Consider the following 23,738-nt stretch of genomic DNA (forward strand, 5'->3'; position numbering starts at 1 on the left):
AACCAGCTATAGTAATGACATCTGGCATTATATAAACCAGCTATAGTAATGCAATATGGCATTATATAAATCAGCTATAGTAATGCAATATGGCATTATATAAACCAGCTATTGTAATACCATATGGCATTATATAAGCCAGCTATTGTAATGCCATATAGCATTATATAAACCAGGTATTGTAATGCCATATGACATTATATAAACTAGCTATAGTAATGCCACATGACATTATATAAACCAGCTACAGCAATGACATCTTGCATTATATAAAACAGCTATTGTAATGTAATATGGTATTATCTACACCACCTATTGTAATGCCATATAGCATTATATAAACCAGATATTGTTTATGTCATATGGCATTATATAAACCAGATATTGTTTATGTCATATGGCATTATATAAACCAGCTATTGTAATGCCACATGACATTATATAAACTAGCTACAGCAATGACATCTGGCATTATATAAACCAGGTATTGTAATGCCATATGGCATTATATAAACCAGCTATAGTAATACCACATGACATTATATAAACCATCTACAGCAATGACATCTGGCATTATATAAACCAGCTATAGTAATGCCATATGACATTATATAAACCAGGTATTGTAATGCCATATGGCATTATATAAACCAGCTATAGTAATGTCATATGACATTATATAAACCAACTACAACAATGACATCTGGCATTACATAAACCAGCTATTGTAATGTCATATGGTATTATCTAAACCAGCTATAGTAATGCCACATGACATTATATAAACCAGCTACAGCAATGACATCTGGCATTATATAAACCAGCTATAGTAATGACATCTGGCATTATATAAACCAGCGAGATTAGTGCAATATGGCATTATATAAACCAGCTAAAAGAGTAATGCAATATGGCAATATATAAACCAGCTATTATAGTAATGCCATATGGCATTATATAAAACAGCTATAGTAATGCAATATGGCATTATATAAACCAGCTATAGTAATGATATCTGGCATTATATAAACCAGCTATAGTAATGGGCCATTCCAGTTTATATCTGCACCCCCCCCCCTGTTGATGTGGTCGGATTTCCAGCACTGTATGATGGGGAAAATACCCCGGAATTCCAACTGTATATGGAGAAACACAATCTGGAAATCCAGACGAGTATGGAAAAGAAATTCCTGGAAATCCAGGCAGTTATGGCTACTAAAATAAAATATGGCCTATTTTATCTCGCCACATACCGGTTGATGAGGTTGGATTTCCAAAAGTATGACTAAAAAAACATGGAATTCTGACTGTATATGGTAACAAAATTGGGCCAGTATGAAATAGTTATTACTGAAATTAGATAAGGATGGTGGCACGAATGAGCTCATCAACACCATGAATTAGGACTAGTTCGGATTTCCATTATCAAATATAAAATTTTGCAATTGGTAAATTAGCTTATGATGAGAGTTATACTTGGAAATCCTACTCTATGGTGGCACAATGGAACTCATCAACACCATAGGTAGGAACTATAGATTTGGATTTCCATTACTGTAGGTGAATGGTGATTTGGAAATAAAACTTTGTATGACTTATACACCCATGGAATATATACCCTGTATGAAGTAAACACACAAGCTCATCAACAGGGGGGGGGGGGGATGCAGATATAAACTGGAATGGTCCAATGCAATATGGCATTCTATAAAGCAGCTATAGTAATGCAATATGGCATTATATAAAACAGCTATAGTAATGCAATATGGCATTATATAAACCAGCTATAGTAATGCAATATGGCATTATATAAACCAGCTATAGTAATGCAATATGGCATGAAATAAACCAGCTATAGTAATGCAATATGACATTATATAAACCAGCTATAGTAATGCAATATGGCATTATAAAAAACAGCAATAGTAATGCAATATGGCATTATATAAACCAGCTATAGTAATGCCATATGGCATTATATAAACCAGCTATAGTTATGCAATATGGCATTATATAAACCAGCTATAGTAATGCAATATGGCATTATATAAACCAGCTATAGTAATGCCATATGGCATTATATAAACCAGCTATAGTAATGACATCTGGCATTATATAAACCAGCTATAGTAATGCAATATGGCATTATATAAATCAGCTAATGTAATGTCATATGGCATTATATAAACCAGCTATAGTAATGCCATATGACATTATATAAACCCAGCTACAGCAATGACATCTGGCATTATATAAACCAGCTATAGTAATGCCATATGACATTATATAAACCAGCTACAGCAATGACATCTGGCATTATATAAACCAGCTATAGTAATGCAATATGGCATTATATAAACCAGCTATAGTAATGACATCTGGCATTATATAAACCAGCTATAGTAATGCCATATGGCATTATATAAATCAGCTATAGTAATGACATCTGGCATTATATAAACCAGCTATAGTAATGCAATATGGCATTATATAAATCAGCTAATGTAATGTCATATGGCATTATATAAACCAGCTATAGTAATGCCAAATGACATTATATAAACCAGCTACAGCAATGACATCTGGCATTATATAAACCAGCTATAGTAATGCCATATGACATTATATAAACCAGCTACAGCAATGAAATCTGGCATTATATAAACCAATTATAGTAATGCAATATGGTATTATCTACACCACCTATTGTAATGCCATATAGCATTATATAAACCAGATATTGTTTATGTCATATGGCATTATATAAACCAGATATTGTTTATGTCATATGGCATTATATAAACCAGCTATTGTAATGCCACATGACATTATATAAACTAGCTACAGCAATGACATCTGGCATTATATAAACCAGGTATTGTAATGCCATATGGCATTATATAAACCAGCTATAGTAATACCACATGACATTATATAAACCATCTACAGCAATGACATCTGGCATTATATAAACCAGCTATAGTAATGCCATATGACATTATATAAACCAGGTATTGTAATGCCATATGGCATTATATAAACCAGCTATAGTAATGTCATATGACATTATATAAACCAACTACAACAATGACATCTGGCATTACATAAACCAGCTATTGTAATGTCATATGGTATTATCTAAACCAGCTATAGTAATGCCACATGACATTATATAAACCAGCTACAGCAATGACATCTGGCATTATATAAACCAGCTATAGTAATGACATCTGGCATTATATAAACCAGCGAGATTAGTGCAATATGGCATTATATAAACCAGCTAAAAGAGTAATGCAATATGGCAATATATAAACCAGCTATTATAGTAATGCCATATGGCATTATATAAAACAGCTATAGTAATGCAATATGGCATTATATAAACCAGCTATAGTAATGATATCTGGCATTATATAAACCAGCTATAGTAATGGGCCATTCCAGTTTATATCTGCACCCCCCCCCCTGTTGATGTGGTCGGATTTCCAGCACTGTATGATGGGGAAAATACCCCGGAATTCCAACTGTATATGGAGAAACACAATCTGGAAATCCAGACGAGTATGGAAAAGAAATTCCTGGAAATCCAGGCAGTTATGGCTACTAAAATAAAATATGGCCTATTTTATCTCGCCACATACCGGTTGATGAGGTTGGATTTCCAAAAGTATGACTAAAAAAACATGGAATTCTGACTGTATATGGTAACAAAATTGGGCCAGTATGAAATAGTTATTACTGAAATTAGATAAGGATGGTGGCACGAATGAGCTCATCAACACCATGAATTAGGACTAGTTCGGATTTCCATTATCAAATATAAAATTTTGCAATTGGTAAATTAGCTTATGATGAGAGTTATACTTGGAAATCCTACTCTATGGTGGCACAATGGAACTCATCAACACCATAGGTAGGAACTATAGATTTGGATTTCCATTACTGTAGGTGAATGGTGATTTGGAAATAAAACTTTGTATGACTTATACACCCATGGAATATATACCCTGTATGAAGTAAACACACAAGCTCATCAACAGGGGGGGGGGGGGATGCAGATATAAACTGGAATGGTCCAATGCAATATGGCATTCTATAAAGCAGCTATAGTAATGCAATATGGCATTATATAAAACAGCTATAGTAATGCAATATGGCATTATATAAACCAGCTATAGTAATGCAATATGGCATTATATAAACCAGCTATAGTAATGCAATATGGCATGAAATAAACCAGCTATAGTAATGCAATATGACATTATATAAACCAGCTATAGTAATGCAATATGGCATTATAAAAAACAGCAATAGTAATGCAATATGGCATTATATAAACCAGCTATAGTAATGCCATATGGCATTATATAAACCAGCTATAGTTATGCAATATGGCATTATATAAACCAGCTATAGTAATGCAATATGGCATTATATAAACCAGCTATAGTAATGCCATATGGCATTATATAAACCAGCTATAGTAATGACATCTGGCATTATATAAACCAGCTATAGTAATGCAATATGGCATTATATAAATCAGCTAATGTAATGTCATATGGCATTATATAAACCAGCTATAGTAATGCCATATGACATTATATAAACCCAGCTACAGCAATGACATCTGGCATTATATAAACCAGCTATAGTAATGCCATATGACATTATATAAACCAGCTACAGCAATGACATCTGGCATTATATAAACCAGCTATAGTAATGCAATATGGCATTATATAAACCAGCTATAGTAATGACATCTGGCATTATATAAACCAGCTATAGTAATGCAATATGGCATTATATAAACCAGCTACAGTAATGCAATATGGCATTATATAAACCAGCTATAGTAATGCCATGTGGCATTATATAAACCAGCTATAGTAATGACATCTGGCATTATATAAACCAGCTATAGTAATGCAATATGGCATTATATAAATCAGCTACATGTATAGTAATGCAATATGGCATTATATAAACCAGCTATTGTAATACCATATGGCATTATATAAGCCAGCTATTGTAATGCCATATAGCATTATATAAACCAGGTATTGTAATGCCATATGACATTATATAAACCAGCTACAGCAATGACATCTGGCATTATATAAACCAGCTATTGTAATGCCATATAGCATTATATAACCCAGGTATTGTAATGCCATATAGCATTATATAAACCAGGTATTGTAATGCCATATGGCATTATATAAACTATCTATAGTAATGTCACATGACATATAAACCAGCTACAGCAATATCATCTGGTATTATATAAAACAGCTATTGTAATGTAATATGGTATTATCTAAACCACCTATTGTAATGCCATATAGCATTATATAAACCAGATATTGTTTATGTCATATGGCATTATATAAACCAGATATTGTTTATGTCATATGGCATTATATAAACCAGCTATTGTAATGCCACATGACATTATATAAACTAGCTACAGCAATGACATCTGGCATTATATAAACCAGGTATTGTAATGCCATATGGCATTATATAAACCAGCTATAGTAATACCACATGACATTATATAAACCATCTACAGCAATGACATCTGGCATTATATAAACCAGCTATAGTAATGCCATATGACATTATATAAACCAGGTATTGTAATGCCATATGGCATTATATAAACCAGCTATAGTAATGTCATATGACATTATATAAACCAACTACAACAATGACATCTGGCATTATATAAACCAGCTATTGTAATGTCATATGGTATTATCTAAACCAGCTATAGTAATGCCACATGACATTATATAAACCAGCTACAGCAATGACATCTGGCATTATATAAACCAGCTATAGTAATGCAATATGGCATTATATAAACCAGCTATTGTAATGCAATATGGAATTATATAAACCAGCTATAGTAATGCCACATGACATTATATAAACCAGCTACAGCAATGACATCTGGCATTATATCAACCAGGTATTGTAATGCCATATAGCATTATATAACCCAGGTATTGTAATGCCATATAGCATTATATAAACCAGGTATTGTAATGCCATATGGCATTATATAAACTAGCTATAGTAATGCCACATGACATTATATAAACCAGCTACAGCAATGACATCTGGCATTATATAAAACAGTTCTTGTAATGTAATATGGTATTATCTAAACCACCTATTGTAATGCCATATAGCATTATATAAACCAGATATTGTTTATGTCATATGGCATTATATAAACCAGATATTGTTTATGTCATATGGCATTATATAAACCAGCTATTGTAATGCCACATGACATTATATAAACTAGCTACAGCAATGACATCTGGCATTATATAAACCAGCTATAGTAATGCCATATGACATTATATAAACCAGGTATTGTAATGCCATATGGCATTATATAAACCAGCTATAGTAATGTCATATGACATTATATAAACCAACTACAACAATGACATCTGGCATTATATAAACCAGCTATTGTAATGTCATATGGTATTATCTAAACCAGCTATAGTAATGCCACATGACATTATATAAACCAGCTACAGCAATGACATCTGGCATTATATAAACCAGCTATAGTAATGCAATATGGCATTATATAAACCAGCTATTGTAATGCAATATGGAATTATATAAACCAGCTATAGTAATGCCACATGACATTATATAAACCAGCTACAGCAATGACATCTGGCATTATATAAACCAGGTATTGTAATGCCATATGGCATTATATAAACCAGCTATAGTAATGCCACATGACATACAAACCAGCTACAGCAATGACATCTGGCATTATATAAACCAGCTATTGTAATGTCATATGGCATTATCTAAACCAGCTATTGTAATGCCATATGGCATATTATAAACCAGCTATTGTAATGTCAAATGACATTATATATAAACCTGCTATAGTAATCCCATATGGTATTATCTAAACCAGCTATTGTAATGTCAAATAACATTATATAAACCCGCTATAGTAATGCCATATGGTGGTATATGAACCAGCTATAGTAATGCATTACTATAAGTAATTTATATTATGGTATAATTAACTATAGCTGGTAAATATAATGCCATATGGAATTAAATTATTATTTGATAACAGTCACATAAAGTAAGCTTTTTGATATGCAAATGAGTGTAGTAAAATTTGACAGAATAATGTAATGTTGCAAGGAAAATTGATAGAATGATAAGTTTATCAGTATAGTTCAAGAGTGCTGTAATCTTAGCATGATCATGTAAGTTCAATGACTTCTGCAGATAACATTAGAACAGATTTGTTGTTTATTGCTCAGTTGATGATAATACTGGGTTGTCTTACTTTTGGTTTAACAAGGTCTTCTTCATTGTTAGGACCTGATCTTTTATCAACATATTTCCATGTGATATTTTCATATTTATCTTCATCTGGTGGCCGAGCATCAATCATTATCACTTCATCATTCACTGGTAAAAGTCCACATTCTCTTGCCACACAAATTGCTGTCAATATATTATCGCCTGAATTCGAAACACAGATAGTATAGAGACGTGATTGCACATTCCCTTTTGACATAGAAAGTATAAAGACATGATTTCATATTCCCTTGCCACACAGTAAGTATGAAGGCATGATTTCACATTCCCTTGCCATAGAAAGTACGAAGACATGATTTCATATTCCCTTGCCACACAGAAAGTATGAAGACATGATTTCATATTCCCTTGCCACACAGTAAGTATGAAGACATGATTTCACATTCCCTTGCCATAGAAAGTACGAAGACATGATTTCATATTCCCTTGCCATAGAAAGTACGAAGACATGATTTCATATTCCCTTGCCACATAGAAAGCATAAAGACATGATTTCATATTCCCTTGCCACACAGAAAGTATAAAGACATGATTTCATATTCCCTTGCCACACAGAAAGTATAAAGACATGATTTCACTTTCCCTTGCCATAGAAAGTACGAAGACATGATTTCATATTCCCTTGCCACACAGTAAGCATAAAGACATGATTTCATATTCCCTTGCCACACAGAAAGTATAAAGACATGATTTCATATTCCCTTGCCACACAGAAAGTATAAAGACATGATTTCACTTTCCCTTGCCATAGAAAGTACGAAGACATGATTTCACTTTCCCTTGCCACACAGAAAGTATAAAGACATGATTTCACATTCCCTTTTGACATAGAAAGTATGAAGACATGATTTCATATTCCCTTGCCACACAGAAAGTATAAAGACATGATTTCATATTCCCTTGCCACACAGAAAGTATAAAGACATGATTTCACTTTCCCTTGCCATAGAAAGTATGAAGACATGATTTCATATTCCCTTGCCACACAGTAAGTATGAAGACATATTTCATATTCACTTGCCACATAGAAGGTATGAAGACAAAATTTCACTTTCCCTTGTCACACAGAAAGTATCAAGACCTGATTTCATATTCCCTTGCCACACAGAAAGTATAAAGACATGATTTCACATCCCCTTGCCATAGAAAGTACGAAGACATGATTTCATATTCCCTTGCCACATAGAAAGCATAAAGACATGATTTCACATCCCCTTGCCATAGAAAGTATAAAGACATGATTTCATATTCCCTTGCCACACAGAAAGTATAAAGACATGATTTCACTTTCCCTTGCCATAGAAAGTACGAAGACATGATTTCATATTCCCTTGCCACACAGTAAGCATAAAGACATGATTTCATATTCCCTTGCCACACAGAAAGTATGAAGACATGATTTCACATTCCCTTGCCACACAGAAAGTATAAAGACATGATTTCACATTCCCTTGCCACATAGAAAGTATGAAGACATGATTTCATATTCCCTTGCCACATATAAACTATGAAGACATAATTTCATATTCCCTTGCCACATAGAAAGTATGAAGACATGATTTCACTTTCCCTTGTCACACAGAAAGTATGAAGACCTGATTTCATATTCTCTTGTCACACAGAAAGTATGAAGACCTGATTTCATATTCCCTTGCCACATAGAAAGCATAAAGACATGATTTCACATTCCCTTGCCATAGAAAGTATGAAGACATGATTTCATATTCCCTTGCCACATAGAAAGCATAAAGACATGATTTCATATTCCCTTGTCACATAGAAAGTATGAAGACATAATTTCATATTCCCTTGCCACATAGAAAGTATGAAGACATGATTTCACTTTCCCTTGTCACACAGAAAGTATGAAGACCTGATTTCATATTCCCTTGTCACACAGAAAGTATGAAGACATGATTTCATATTCCCTTGCCACAGAGAAAGTATAAAGACATGATTTCACATTCCCTTGCCACATAGAAAGTATGAAGACATGATTTTACTTTCCCTTGCAACACAGAAAGTATGAATACCTGATTTCATATTCCCTTGCCACAGAGAAAGTATAAGGACATGATTTCACATTCCCTTGCCACACAGAAAGTATAAAGACATGATTTCATATTCCCTTGCCACAAAGAAAGTATGAAGACATGATTTTACTCTCCCTTGCAACACAGAAAGTATAAAGACACGATTTCATATTCCCTTGCCACACAGAAAATATGAAGACATGATTTCATATTCCCTTGCCACATATAAAGTATGAAAAGATGATTTCACATTCCCTTGCCATAGAAAGTACAAAGACATGATTTCACATTCCCTTGCCACATAAAAACTATGAAGACATGATTTCATATTCCCTTGCCATAGAAAGTACGAAGACAGGATTTTATATTCCCTTGCCATAGAAAGTACGAAGACATCATTCCATATTCCCTTGCCACACAGATTGCTGTCATTATATTGTCACCTGAATGTAAGAAAATTGGCCATAAAGTCAACTGATGGAAGGTATCAGGTATTACACACAGTAAATTAGCCATAATGTCAACTGATGGATGGTACCAGGTATTACACACAGTAAACAAGCCATGCATGGCACAGTCCCAGTTAGTTATCGAATTTGAGATATATAGTTTTGTATATTTAGTAACATAGCTGGAATATGATTATGATGATTGTTTAACATTTAAATGATTGACATTTGTATCTCGTCAAACCAGTATTGAGAGATATTAATTTGGAACAGCATTAATTAAAAAAATAGACCAATGGCCTGTTGCTCAACGGCTATTGTACAAAAGATTAGTGCTGTATATGCCACAACTTTTTGTTTAAATTTGTACTTTTAAATGAAATATTGCCAAACAACCACACAAAGTTGTCAATGGAATAATAAACATATGTATGCCTAACACCAAAGCATTGGAAATAGTGGTTAGTTGAAATTCCATTTTAAACCAAAAATGACAAAAATATTTGCCAAAATTAGAGAATTAAAGATATGGCCATGGGATGAACAAATCTAGTAGATGTCAACACAAGGTACATACACACCAAATATCAAAGCATTCAGGCTACCCGTTTTGAAGTCGAAAACATTTTAAAATATTCACCAAAATTAGGAAATTAAAAATTTCATTACCAAATTAACAAAACTGATAGAGAACAACCCAAGGCACATGCACTATCAATATCAGCACTGTAGACCACTTAGTGTCATAGTAGTGTAAGCTACACACACAGTAACGGTAGGATACAAGTAATATATCGAGGCAGTGGGCTAAATGCGGTCATGGGGACTCGGGTTCAATAACAAAATACCCAGCTCAGTGTTGCATGTAAAGTTAGAATGTTGCATTAACACATAACAAACAGAAACACAATCGTAATGAACGCTACGTGGATACAGTAATACACAGTAATGTGTCACATAACACAGTCATTTCTTAATAAAAGTCTCAATAAAACGTAGAAAATACAATTACAAGTTTTGTAATGTGCTATCAAAATGTATTACAAAATACTACTCATTACGTGGTTACTATAATGACTAACAGGAATATCTATGCACTGTTACTGTTACAACCATATAGGCCAACACATCAGTACAGAGTACTGAAGAGAATGTATGGCATACACCTTAATCCTAACTTACTCAATACAAATGGCTACCACATACACAATACAGTATTTACTAACTAGAAACACTAAGTGCTGATAGATACTACGTAATAAGTACTAAGGCTGCGAATGCCTGAGTATTCACTAGATACATAGAAGTATATGCTAGTAACAACAGAGATTAGCACTTGAATATTAAATACAGGTACTTGGTAAAATAAAATTTTAAAGGAAAATACTTTAAAGTTACTATAATTGAAAAGATTACTTATGTAGTTTTACGGTAACAAAGGCGTACTAAATACAGTACTAAACAGTATACATTAGCTTAACTGTAAAATACTAAGACTATCGTAATGCAACTTGTGTGCTCAAATAATACACAACCAATGCAGTCCTCTACAACGCCGTAACAGTAGGGAAGTACAAATAATTCCTAGACGATTACTGAAATAGTATATTCACAGGTTTATATCAACAGAAAATAGTTATGTATTCAATAATAACACTTGAGTTCAACTACTGAACACTAAAGACATCCAAAATACAAAATGTTTTAAACATGCAAAGCAGGCCAAAGTTCCAAATTATGCATGTAACACTACAAGTATCAACTATAACAACAATAGGAAACCTCAGAAATAGTTTGGTTTATGTGAATACCAAAATGACACAATTTAAGGTAAGTATTCAGTAATAACACTCACCAGAATAGTAGTCACAATATGTATGCATAGTAAAATACACAATCCAGGTAAAGTACTCAGGACTGAATAAATGTATACGACACAAAATAATTATCGGTAAGGAAATATCATGCAAAATGCAGACTACAACACTGGCTTGATAAGGTTACGCAATGCCAGTGCAGGCGAATTACACTAAATGCAGACTGACGTTATAGAAAATAACAAGTCATTGAAAAAGAAACAGTCCCTGTTAAATTTTTGAAAGTTCTCTTTGTGCTCGTCATATTAAAGCGGAAGGGGTGTCGCGAGCGTGTCCTTGAAATTTGAGTTTGGTAGATGTCTGAGACGGTAAACAAGTCAGTCCGACTGGATGTCAACAACAGAAAGTCACGTGATAAGAATGGCGGGACTTTTCCACAACGAAGAACAGTCTTTACTTTAGTTGAAATCTCAACGGGACAACATAATTGGTCGAGTCGATCTACTGGAAACAGTTAATACTGGCGTACAGAACTCAAAATGTCAACGATTGTACTCACAGGAACCTGGATACTTGGTTCAACCACGGTTTCGTTCAATACAATGGCAACAGCAGACTGCAACCTCTGTGGTCAATCCACACAACCACAACTCTCGGAAAAGACTTCTGCCAGTCACTAAATTACATGCAATTACATGTCCCAAGAGTTCCACAACATCCATAACCACTTTAGTTCAGACTTTGGAAGGAATTCGATTTAACAAGAGAATTGACCTGCCCACACAGACGGACATGACACACTAAACCGCCATGCTGACCGACACAGGGACGCACAGACTTATTCATAAACAAAAGACGCAGGACAGAGACCCATCCCATAGGCTCAGCGGACCTATGGTCCGTTGAGCCAACAGAATCAGCCATTTTGAATACATGTATAATGAATCTATAAAATTTGAACGAAGTCAGTCACAGCAAGTCAGAGATATGGCACTAGAACCACATTCATAAAAACAAAATGATGTGCATCAAGGTCCTATAATGTCCAACATATACACAGAGTTTGAACAAAATCCATCTGTAAACAGCCGAGAAATGCTTGATTTTGATGATTTTTAGAACAAAAATGGACGCCATTCGGTCATTTTGAGTCAGATCGTGAAACTAATTGATGTGCATATGTATAAAATCATGTATGATGTATGTCTGAAGTTTGATGGTGATTGGTCCAGGCATTTCAAAGATGCAGGTCCGGATGCACGGAAGCATGGACGGACGGAGGTCAAAACATAAGTCCCCGTGTCCAAACGAGGACTAGTTAGCCATAAAGTCATTACACACAGTAAATTAGCCATTAAGTCAACTGATGGATGGCACCAGGTATTACACACAGTAAATTAGCCATTAAGTCATTACACACAGTAAAATAGCCATAAAGGTATTATACACAGTAAATTAGCCATAAAGTCAACTGATGAATGGTATCAGGTATTACACACAGTAAATTAGTCAGAGAGTCATCAGATGGATGGTGTCAGGTATTACAAACAGTAAATTATAGCCATAAAGTCATTACACACAGTAAATTAGCCATACAGTCAACTGATGGATGATATATGTGATTACACACAGTACATTAGCCATAAAGTCATATGATGGATGGTATATGGTATTACACACAGTAAATTAGCCATGAAGTCATTACACACAGTAAATTAGCCATAAAGTCAATTGATGGATGGTATCAGGTATTACACACAGTAAATTAGCCATAAAGTCAACTGATGGATGGTAAGGTATTACACACAGTAAATTAGCCATAAAGGTATTACACATAGTAAATTAGCCATAAAGTCAACTGATGGATGGTATCAAGTATTACACACAGTAAACTAGCCATAGAGTCATCTGATGGATGGTATCAGGTATTACACACAATAAATTAGCCATAAAGTCATTACACACAGTAAATTAGCCATAAAGGTATTATACACAGTAAATTAGCCATAAAGTCAACTGATGGATGATATCAGGGATTACACACAGTAAATTAGCCATAAAGTCAACTGATGGATGATATCAGGGATTACACACAGTAAATTAGCCATAAAGTCATTACACACAGTAAATTAGCCATAAAATCAACTGATGGATGGTACCAGGTATTACACACAGTAAATTAGCCATAAAGTCATTACACACATTAAATTAGCCATAAAGGTATTACACACAGTAAATTAGCCATAAAGGTATTACACACAGTAAATTAGCCATGAAGTCTTTACACACAGTAAATTAGCCATTAAGTCAACTGATGTATGGTAACAGGTATTACATACAGTAAATTTGCCATAGAGTCATTACACACAGTAAATTAGCCATTACGTCAACTGATGGATGGTACCAGATATTACACATAGTAAATCAGCCATAAAGGTATTACACACAGTAAATTAGCCATAAAGGTATTACACACAGTAAATTAGCCATAAAGGTATTACACACAGTAAATTGGCCATAATGGTATTACACACAGTAAATTCGCCATAAAGGTATTACACACAGTAAATTAGCCATAAAGGTATTACACACAGTAAATTAGCCATAAAGGTATTACACACAGTAAATTGGCCATAATGGTATTACACACAGTAAATTCGCCATAAAGGTATTACACACAGTAAATTAGCCATAAAGGTATTACACACAGTAAATTAGCCATAAAGGTATTACACACAGTAAATTAGCCATAAAGGTATTACACACAGTAAATTAGCCATAATGGTATTACACACAGTAAATTAGCCATAAAGGTATTACACACAGTAAATTAGCCATTAAGTCAACTGATGGATGGTACCAGGTATTACACACAGTAAATTAACCATAAAGTCATTACACACATTAAATTAGCCATAAAGGTATTACACACAGTAAATTAGCCATAAAGGTATTACACACAGTAAATTAGCCATTAAGTCAACTGATGGATGGTACCAGATATTACACATAGTAAATCAGCCATAAAGGTATTACACACAGTAAATTAGCCATAAAGGTATTACACACAGTAAATTAGCCATAAAGGTATTACACACAGTAAATTAGCCATAATGGTATTACACACAGTAAATTAGCCATAAAGGTATTACACACAGTAAATTAGCCATTAAGTCAACTGATGGATGGTACCAGGTATTACACACAGTAAATTAGCCATAAAGTCATTACACACATTAAATTAGCCATAAAGGTATTACACACAGTAAATTAGCCATAAAGGTATTACACACAGTAAATTAGCCATTAAGTCAACTGATGGATGGTACCAGATATTACACACAGTAAATTAGCCATAAAGGTATTACACACAGTAAATTAGCCCTGAAGTCTTTACACACAGTATATTAGCCATTAAGTCAACTGATGTATGGTACCAGGTATTACATACAGTAAATTAGCCATAGAGTCATTACACGCAGTAAATTAGCCATAAAGTCATTACACACAGTAAATTAGCCATCAAGGTATTACACACAGTAAATTAGCCATTAAGTCAACTGATGGATGGTACCAGATATTACACACAGTAAATTAGCCATGAAGGTATTACACACAGTAAATTAGCCATAATGGTATTACACACAGTAAATTAGCCATAAAGGTATTACACACAGTAAATTAGCCATAAAGGTATTACACACAGTAAATTAGCCATGAAGTCTTTACACACAGTAAATTAGCCATTAAGTCAACTGATGTATGGTACCAGGTATTACACACAGTAAATTAGCCATAGAGTAATTACACGCAGTAAATTAGCCATTAAGTCAACTGATGTATGGTACCAGGTATTACACACAGTAAATTAGCCATAGAGTCATTACACACAGTAAATTAGCCATTAAGGCAACTGATGTATGGTACCAGGTATTACACACAGTAAATTAGCCATAAAGTCGTCTGATGGATGGTATCAAGTATCACACAGAGTAAATTGTAGTCAACACTCACCTGTTACCATGATAAGCCTTATTTGTGCATTTGTCAATTCTTTAATTACTGGGGTAGTTTCTGGCTTCAATTTATTCTGCATAATTAATAACCCAAGGAACTGCAGATCGCATTCAACTTCAACACTTCAATAGAAATGTATAAGTAGCAATTTATCTATGGTGAATACCAAGGCAAACAAGTTACATACATGGCACCAAAGGGCAACCATGTTTGACTTAGCAGTTTGACAAACAGTAATGATTCTACTTCAATTACTTTTGCTCTAATAATTTGACACATCACAGGATAAATTGGCACAGATAACATAAAAAATATTTTTAATTGTGACTCAAGCTACATGTGTGTTAAATGATTGATGGATGGCATTAGCACCCATGTGTACTTACCGAGGCATTTTCAATGCTTTATGCCACTGAACTGATGGGTGTAATGGTTTCCATGCCAATGCTATGACTCGTAGTCCTTGCTGTGTGTAGTTTATCAAGACATCATGAAAATTATCTGGGACTAAATAATACAATCATGACCATAATGTATGCAAATAAATATATAGGATTATTTTATAACAATATTTAACAAGTAAATTCATTAAATGTACTTAGTCCCTGTGAGTCATCAAGCTAAACAAGTCATTGTCAATGACACGTCCCCGTTCCGTTCATATTTGAGTGACATATACATTCAAAGCAGATCATGACCGAAATGCACCTGCATATGTACAACACATTGTGCTAAAATCTGAACAAAATCCATCCATGCATGACTGAGATCCGGTTCTGGAATTGTGAAAATACGTGATTTTGATGCATTTTCGGCCTTAAAATGGCAATCATTTCGCTATTGTTAAGCAGATCATGAAACAAAGGCACATATCTATTTGTGACATGATGTACCATGTGTGTGTGAAGTTTGAACTTGATCAATCCAGACATGTCTTGGATACGGATCCAGAACTGAATTCTTTAACAAAATGGCCGCCAGTCGGCCATTTCGAACTTGATCCGAAAAAAAAAAAAGACGTGCATCAAGGTCCTATTATGTTTAATGTATGTACCAAATTTGAACAAAATCCATCCATGCATAACTGAGATACGGGTCCGGAATGGTGAAAATGTGCGATTTCAATGCATTTTCAGCCTTAAAGCGGCCGCCATTTGGCTATCGTTAATGAGATCATGAAACAAATGCACATACATATTTGTGACATGATGTACCTTGTGTGTGTGAAGTTTGAACTCGATCAATCCAAGCATGTCTCGGATACGAATCCAGAACTGAATTCTTTAAAACAAAATGGCCGCCAGTCGGCTATTTCGAACTTGATCCGAAAAAAAAATGACGTGCATCAAGGTCCTATTATGTTTAATGTATGTACCAAATTTGAATGAAATCCGTCCATGCATAACTGAGATCCGGGTCCGGAATGGTGAAAATGTGCGATTTCAATGCATTTTCGGCCTTAAAGCGGCCGCCATTTGGCTATCGTTAATGAGATCATGAAACAAATGCACATACATATTTGTGACATGATGTACCTTGTGTGTGTGAAGTTTGAACTCGATCAATCCAAGCATGTCTCAGATACGGATCCAGAACTGAATTCTTTAAAACAAAATGGCCGCCAGCCGGCCATTTCAAACCCGATCCCAAAAAAAAAATGACGTGCATCAAGGTCCTATTATGTTTAATGTATGTATCAAATTTGAACAAAATCCGTCCATGCATAACTGAGATCCGGGTCCGGAATGGTGAAAATGTGCGATTTTGATGCATTTTCGGCCTTAAAATGGCCGCTATTCAGCTATCGTTAATCGGATCATGAAAAAAATTCATGTGCATATGTCCCATATAATGTGTGATGTATGAGTGAAGTTTGAACTCAATCGGTCCATGCATGTTCGAGATACAGGTGATCACGGACGCACGGACGGACGCACGGACGCACACAGGGCAAAACATAAGTCCCCGTTTTCGGACTGCGTCCGAACGGGGACTAAAAATTACTGCATTCATTAAAAACTATGAAAAACAAAATCATGTGTATCAATTAGGTCTCAAGTGTGTTCATGCACCACTGAGATCCAGAAGCACAGAAATGCTTAATTTTGGTGATTTAGACATTCAGTCATCTTGAATCAGATCGCCAAATGAATATATGTGCATACATGTACATGCTTAATGATTTATGATGTAAATACTTGTATATATAATATAAATAAAAATGATTTAAAAATATATATATAAACAAAAATCAGTCAGACCATATCAGAAATATGGCTTGGGAACAGCATTCATCAAATCAAAATGGCCGTCAGTGATACAATGGAGTTTTAGCACAAAAATGGCCGCTACTGAACATGCATCAGGTTTTCCAAGATGCATGATGTTTGTGTGAAGTTTGAATGTGATTGGCCCAGGCATGTCAGAGAAACAGGTGTACATATAGACGTATCTATAATTCCTTGTTTTCAAACTGTTTCAGAACAAGACATGACATGACATGTCATAGCCCCCGCTTAGAAAAAAATTTAAAAACTTATATTGAACTGGGTTTGTGTCAGAGTGAATTAATTCATTATGAGCTGTATTAAAATTCCGTTATTAATTGTTCAGGATTGATGTGTTACAATTTTAAGGGGTGGGATAAAAATTTATTCATTTGGCTTTTCTGAAACAATTTATAACTTGTTAAACATATAATGCGATGTGCACTTGTAAACAAATATTACCTGTCCCTGAACCAACTTTGAACAAAACTGGATGAGAGATATCTGAAAAAAACTGGTAATAGCTAGAAGAAGCTTGTTTTTTTTAGATTTTTAACGGAAAAAATGGCCTCCAAGTCGTAAAAATTTATCCAATCAAACAGATCATGAATGACACTGCCTTCACTTGTTGTCATTTGAAAGTTGCAACATATAATTTGTCCAGTTTTTGGCATGGATGTAAATTGGCAAACATGATTTCTATGGCATTTTCAAGTTTATAGCACTCTCCATCCTGGTCTCAGCAAGAACACCAGAGAGCAACAAACAAGTACAACAGGTAAAATGACATGCAAGTATGCAAATCAGATCTGCAAATATGTTGTGTCTGTTTGGATAAACTTTCTTGTACAACTGTATTCCTAATAAAAGAACACTGTCAATCACAGAACTGTTCCAGCGAAAAACTTTTGATATTTTAAACAGTAACAGGGCAAAGATACCGTTTGTCATACAAGTACTAGCACCAGATGAGGAACTGAGAAACTGCAATGATCCTTGGTGTACATTACCTGTGTCAACAACTTTACTTCCCATGTACTTCATGTACAGATCCAGATGTAGTTTGTGGCCCTGAATTAGTTTCAATATCTCTAAATAAGGACAAGAGTATTTCAAATATGACAATGATACAAATAAAGTGCAAGAATCCAGAAAAATATTATCAAGTTTTTATTATCATACATTAATATTAACAAATCATGTGTAATTGAACTTTTATGTACAGAGAAACACATATTTATGCTTTGGTTGACAGCACTTCTCAAAGTAAAAACCTGCAAAACTTCATACAATTGTCAGTCATGCAGCGAATAGTATGCTTTTGTAATATATGCAGTTTCAGTGGCTTTGCTTTCCGCGAAAAAAATTCTGGCCCTGCACCTGAAAAAAACAAAAAAACATTTAGTCAAAAGTAAGCAGAGGTTGTAGCATACATGTATGTGCTCCCATTAGCTGTTAAATTTAATTAAAAAAGATATTTGTGTACCGTCTTTTCAGTACAAAAACATATTACTTAATATATTTATGCCAGCCAGAAAAAAATTGCAGTTTACACTGAGCAATTAGGAATATACATGGACAACAATTGATGCATGTGTAGCAATATACTGTTTGAAAGGCTGCAAGATGTAATGAATAGCAAAACAATCACTACGAGTCGGACTGCCTGGAAAACTGCACAATATATACACAAATGTATGCAAATGATATATGAGCAGCTCCACCAAATATGAAAATATTCTTTCCATAGTTATGACTCTAATGTGAATGTGATTTTCCACTCCTTAGCAACAGTAGTTAGAGTATTGTATTGTACTGTATCGTACAAGTTTATTGTGATTCTATATGTGTTTGTAATATTATAGGTATTTAGCTTTATTTAGCATTCTGTTTAGTTGGTTAACTTTACTGTATCTTAATGTAGTTTATATTTTATTTTTATACGACCATAGAAGAACTCACTGTAGTTTGTTTTATTGTTGAATAAAAATTAAAACCAGTCACTGTATAGTGGTGATGTATTGTGCGAAATTGTTGCAAGGACAATACTTTTCTTGATTTGCGTGCCGTCGTGCGTCCATAACAAATGCATGGAATGGTCGGCAGTATCGATCAAGTTCGTCTAGTGTGACATTCGTTGCTGGCGACAAGATGCCGTATAATCCTTTAAATAGGCGTCAAGGAGGAGTGAAAGGCCCTAATTTGGTTCTACAATAGGCGTCATGAAATGTTGGAAAATTACAGTCAATCAAAAAAACTGTTCACATGACAACAAAAAATAGTCACTATATTTATTATGCATTATATTTTTGTTGGAAGCAAATCATCACGGTACGGTAGCTTACTTGTTTTCGAAGTGTTGTAATTGTTGATCAGTACTCAGTAGTGATTATATTAATAACGTACAAAAAATAAATTTGTTGAATTGTTATGAAATGCAAGTAAAATTCAACTTAGTTTTATCGTAAGCAAATGTTTTCAGTTACATGTTAACGCTCGATGCAAGACGATATCCGCCATGTTATCCACGCCAGATAGGTCAAGTCGCTAATCAACCAATCAAAATGCTGGATGGTGCCCATGTGCTCAAATTACCATAAAGCATTTAATATAACAGTTCAGCGATCTCATGGTGAAAGCAACACGAAAGACCAGATTTACCGATGTTTTAGTGCGATCTTTTGGCTTCGTTTCTCATGGGGAAAAAGGCATGATTTTTTTTTTCAATCGGCCCGATTTAGAAAAATAAATAAACGTACCGTCCCAAATAAGAATGTACCAGGTGGAATTGTTCTGGGGAAAAAATAAACGTACCGGGACATTTAGCATTGTGGGCAAGCTCTCCTAAGTAGCGACATATTTTTAACTTCGCCTATTGGATGATCAGTGGATTACGTAAATAAACCAACACTTTCAATGAGTACATGCCGACCCAACTAAACTTGTTTATGGCTGTTTATGAACAGCGAGGACGCATCTCATTAAACAATAGCTGTGGAAATCATAAACAAATGTAAATGTTGCGGAAATCAAGCATGGCGATAATGATTTTGAGCGAGGCAGAGTCTGGCAAGCGTCTCAGAGCAGCATTGCGCCAACACCACCACGACGTTTGAATCCCGGTGAGAGCACTGCAAACCTCTTAAATCACGAGGTAAACTTTCAATTTACACAATACATAATCAGTTCACACAACAATAATAGAGGCAGTTTTTCTGGCGTAGCTCTCGCCAGGTTAGCAATAGTTTCTCACGATCACCAAACCAGAGACACAAACGATAATACAACGTGTATAAATACCATAACAAGCACAGTTTCTTACCTTTGAAATTGACGAGACACAATTTTGACCATATAAGCGCTGCGCAAAAAAAGATACAATTCCGGGATACAATATCCTTACACAAAAATGACTGATTTCCACCGAGACGAGAACTGCGTATGCGTCATCAAAACTCGAATTAAAATCGGGTAATTTCGGGAAAAGTCTGATTTTCCAACAGTTTTGAAGGAAAGAAAAACACAGTGAAACTTTGAAGCATCGAAAAAATAACTTGATGTGCATCATAGCACTATCAATTCCTGTCTCTGTACCAACTCTGAACTGAATTGGATCACACATGTGTGAGAAAAAGCTGGTAACGTACAAATGTGCACACACAGATGCACAGACACGACCCAAATTAATACCCCCTGCCCGGATCGCAGATATAACAAAATATACTATGATGCACATCCAAACAAATGACATAAATATATCAACTCAGTTCTATCAAGAAGAGGAAAGAGTAACTGACCTGTCTGGCTATCACACAGTGATGATATCTTCTCTGGTGAACCTTTTACGTACACCTCCATATTTTTGTCACCTAGTGTTCGAGTGATGACACTCATTCGTTGTAGTGATGATGAAAATGGAAACTGATGAACAACACCAATTTCAATATTACTCTGTAAATGATTGGATACTCATTGTTATTTTGTCATACCAGAAATAACATCAGAAACAATATAGTCGTGATAACAGAGATCAGATATAACATAGATCAGCTATAACATAGATCAGATATAAGACAGATCAGATATAACATAGATCAGATATAACACAGATCAGATATAACTCATATCAGATATAACACAGATCAGATAGTACAGATCAGATATGACATAAATCAGATATAAAACAGATCAGATATAACATGGATCAGATATAACACAGATCAGATATAACACAGATCAGATATAAAACAGATCAGATATAACATAGATCAGATATAACACAGATCAGATATAACACAGATCAGATATAATACAGATCAGATATAACATAGATCAGATATAACACAGATCAGATATAACATAGATCAGATATGACACAGATCAGATATAAAACAGATCAGATATAACACAGATCAGATATAACACAGATCAGATATAAAACAGATCAGATATAACACAGATCAGATATAACATAGATCAGTGTCACACGCAACGTAATATTACCGTAATTGGTATAGTACAGGTGTGATGGTTCAAATACCAAAATGGCAACAGTAACAAAAAGACTTCCTGGTGGCAATGATAAAATACGAACACGGAGCCAACTGATGAGGTTTCAACTGGTACTGGTATTATTATACTCTGCAAACATCAAGTACAATAACGCGGTAAAACTCCAAACCTCCAATAACTAGATACTTAAACTCCAATACAATTCAACGAGATCTCCGATCTGATCTCAGTGCTGAACAACTCCCCTATATATACCCATACTGTCTATAAATAGACCATTACATCAGCATACATAATGAGTCGATCAGATATGACATAGATTAGATATGACATAGATCAGATATAAAATGGATACGATATGAAACAGATCAGCTATAACACAGATCAGATATAACATAGATCAGATATAAAACAGATCAGACATAACACAGATCAGATATAAAACAGATCAGCTATAACATAGATCAGATATAACATAGATCAGATATAACACACATCAGATATAACACAGATCAGATATAACACAGATCAAATATAACATAGATCAGATATAACACAAATCAGATATAAAACAGATCAGATATAACACAGATCAGATATAACACAGATCAGATATAAAACAGATCAGATATAACATGGATCAGATATAAAACAGATCAGATATAACATGGATCAGACATAACACAGATCAGATATAACACAGATCAGATATAAAAACAGATCAGATATAACATGGATCAGATATAACACAGATCAGATATAACACAGATCAGATATAATACAGATCAGATATAAAACAGATATATAACATAGATCAGATATAAAACAGATTAGATATGACACAGATCAGATATAACACAGATCAGATATAACACAGATCAGAAATAACACAGATCAGATATAAAACAGATCAGATATAAAACAGATCAGATATAACACAGATCAGATATAACACAGATCAGATATAACATAGATCAGATATAACACAGATCAAATATAACACATATCAGATATAACACATATCAGCTATAACACATATCAGCTATAACACAGATCAGATATAACACAGATCAGATATGAAACAGATCAGATATAATACAGATCAGATATAACATAGATCAGATATAACACAGATCAGATATAACATAGATCAGTGTCACACGCAACGTAATATTACCGTAATTGGTATAGTACAGGTGTGATGGTTCAAATACCAAAATGGCAACAGTAACAAAAAGACTTCCCTGGTGG

At 34.3% G+C, this 23,738-nt stretch overlaps 1 protein-coding gene across 2 annotated transcripts in view; it reads right to left on the reverse strand.

Moving 5' to 3' along the window:
* LOC102802400 (polyamine-transporting ATPase 13A3-like) overlaps window positions 1-23,738 on the reverse strand; it is a 340,426-nt gene that overhangs the window by 182,561 nt on the left and 134,127 nt on the right. For both annotated transcript variants that reach the window (XM_085508596.1, XM_085508595.1), the window contains 4 exons: window positions 21,773-21,926; window positions 16,095-16,215; window positions 15,706-15,830; window positions 7,358-7,536 (listed from right to left, as the gene is read on the reverse strand). In XM_085508596.1, coding sequence (XP_085364722.1) covers window positions 7,358-7,536; window positions 15,706-15,830; window positions 16,095-16,215; window positions 21,773-21,926 — 579 coding nt within the window. The remainder of the gene's footprint in view (window positions 1-7,357; window positions 7,537-15,705; window positions 15,831-16,094; window positions 16,216-21,772; window positions 21,927-23,738) is intronic.

Source organism: Saccoglossus kowalevskii, chromosome 15, assembly GCF_978046115.1.
Source record: "Saccoglossus kowalevskii chromosome 15, keSacKowa6.1, whole genome shotgun sequence".
In the NCBI taxonomy this organism is placed as follows: domain Eukaryota; kingdom Metazoa; phylum Hemichordata; class Enteropneusta; family Harrimaniidae; genus Saccoglossus; species Saccoglossus kowalevskii.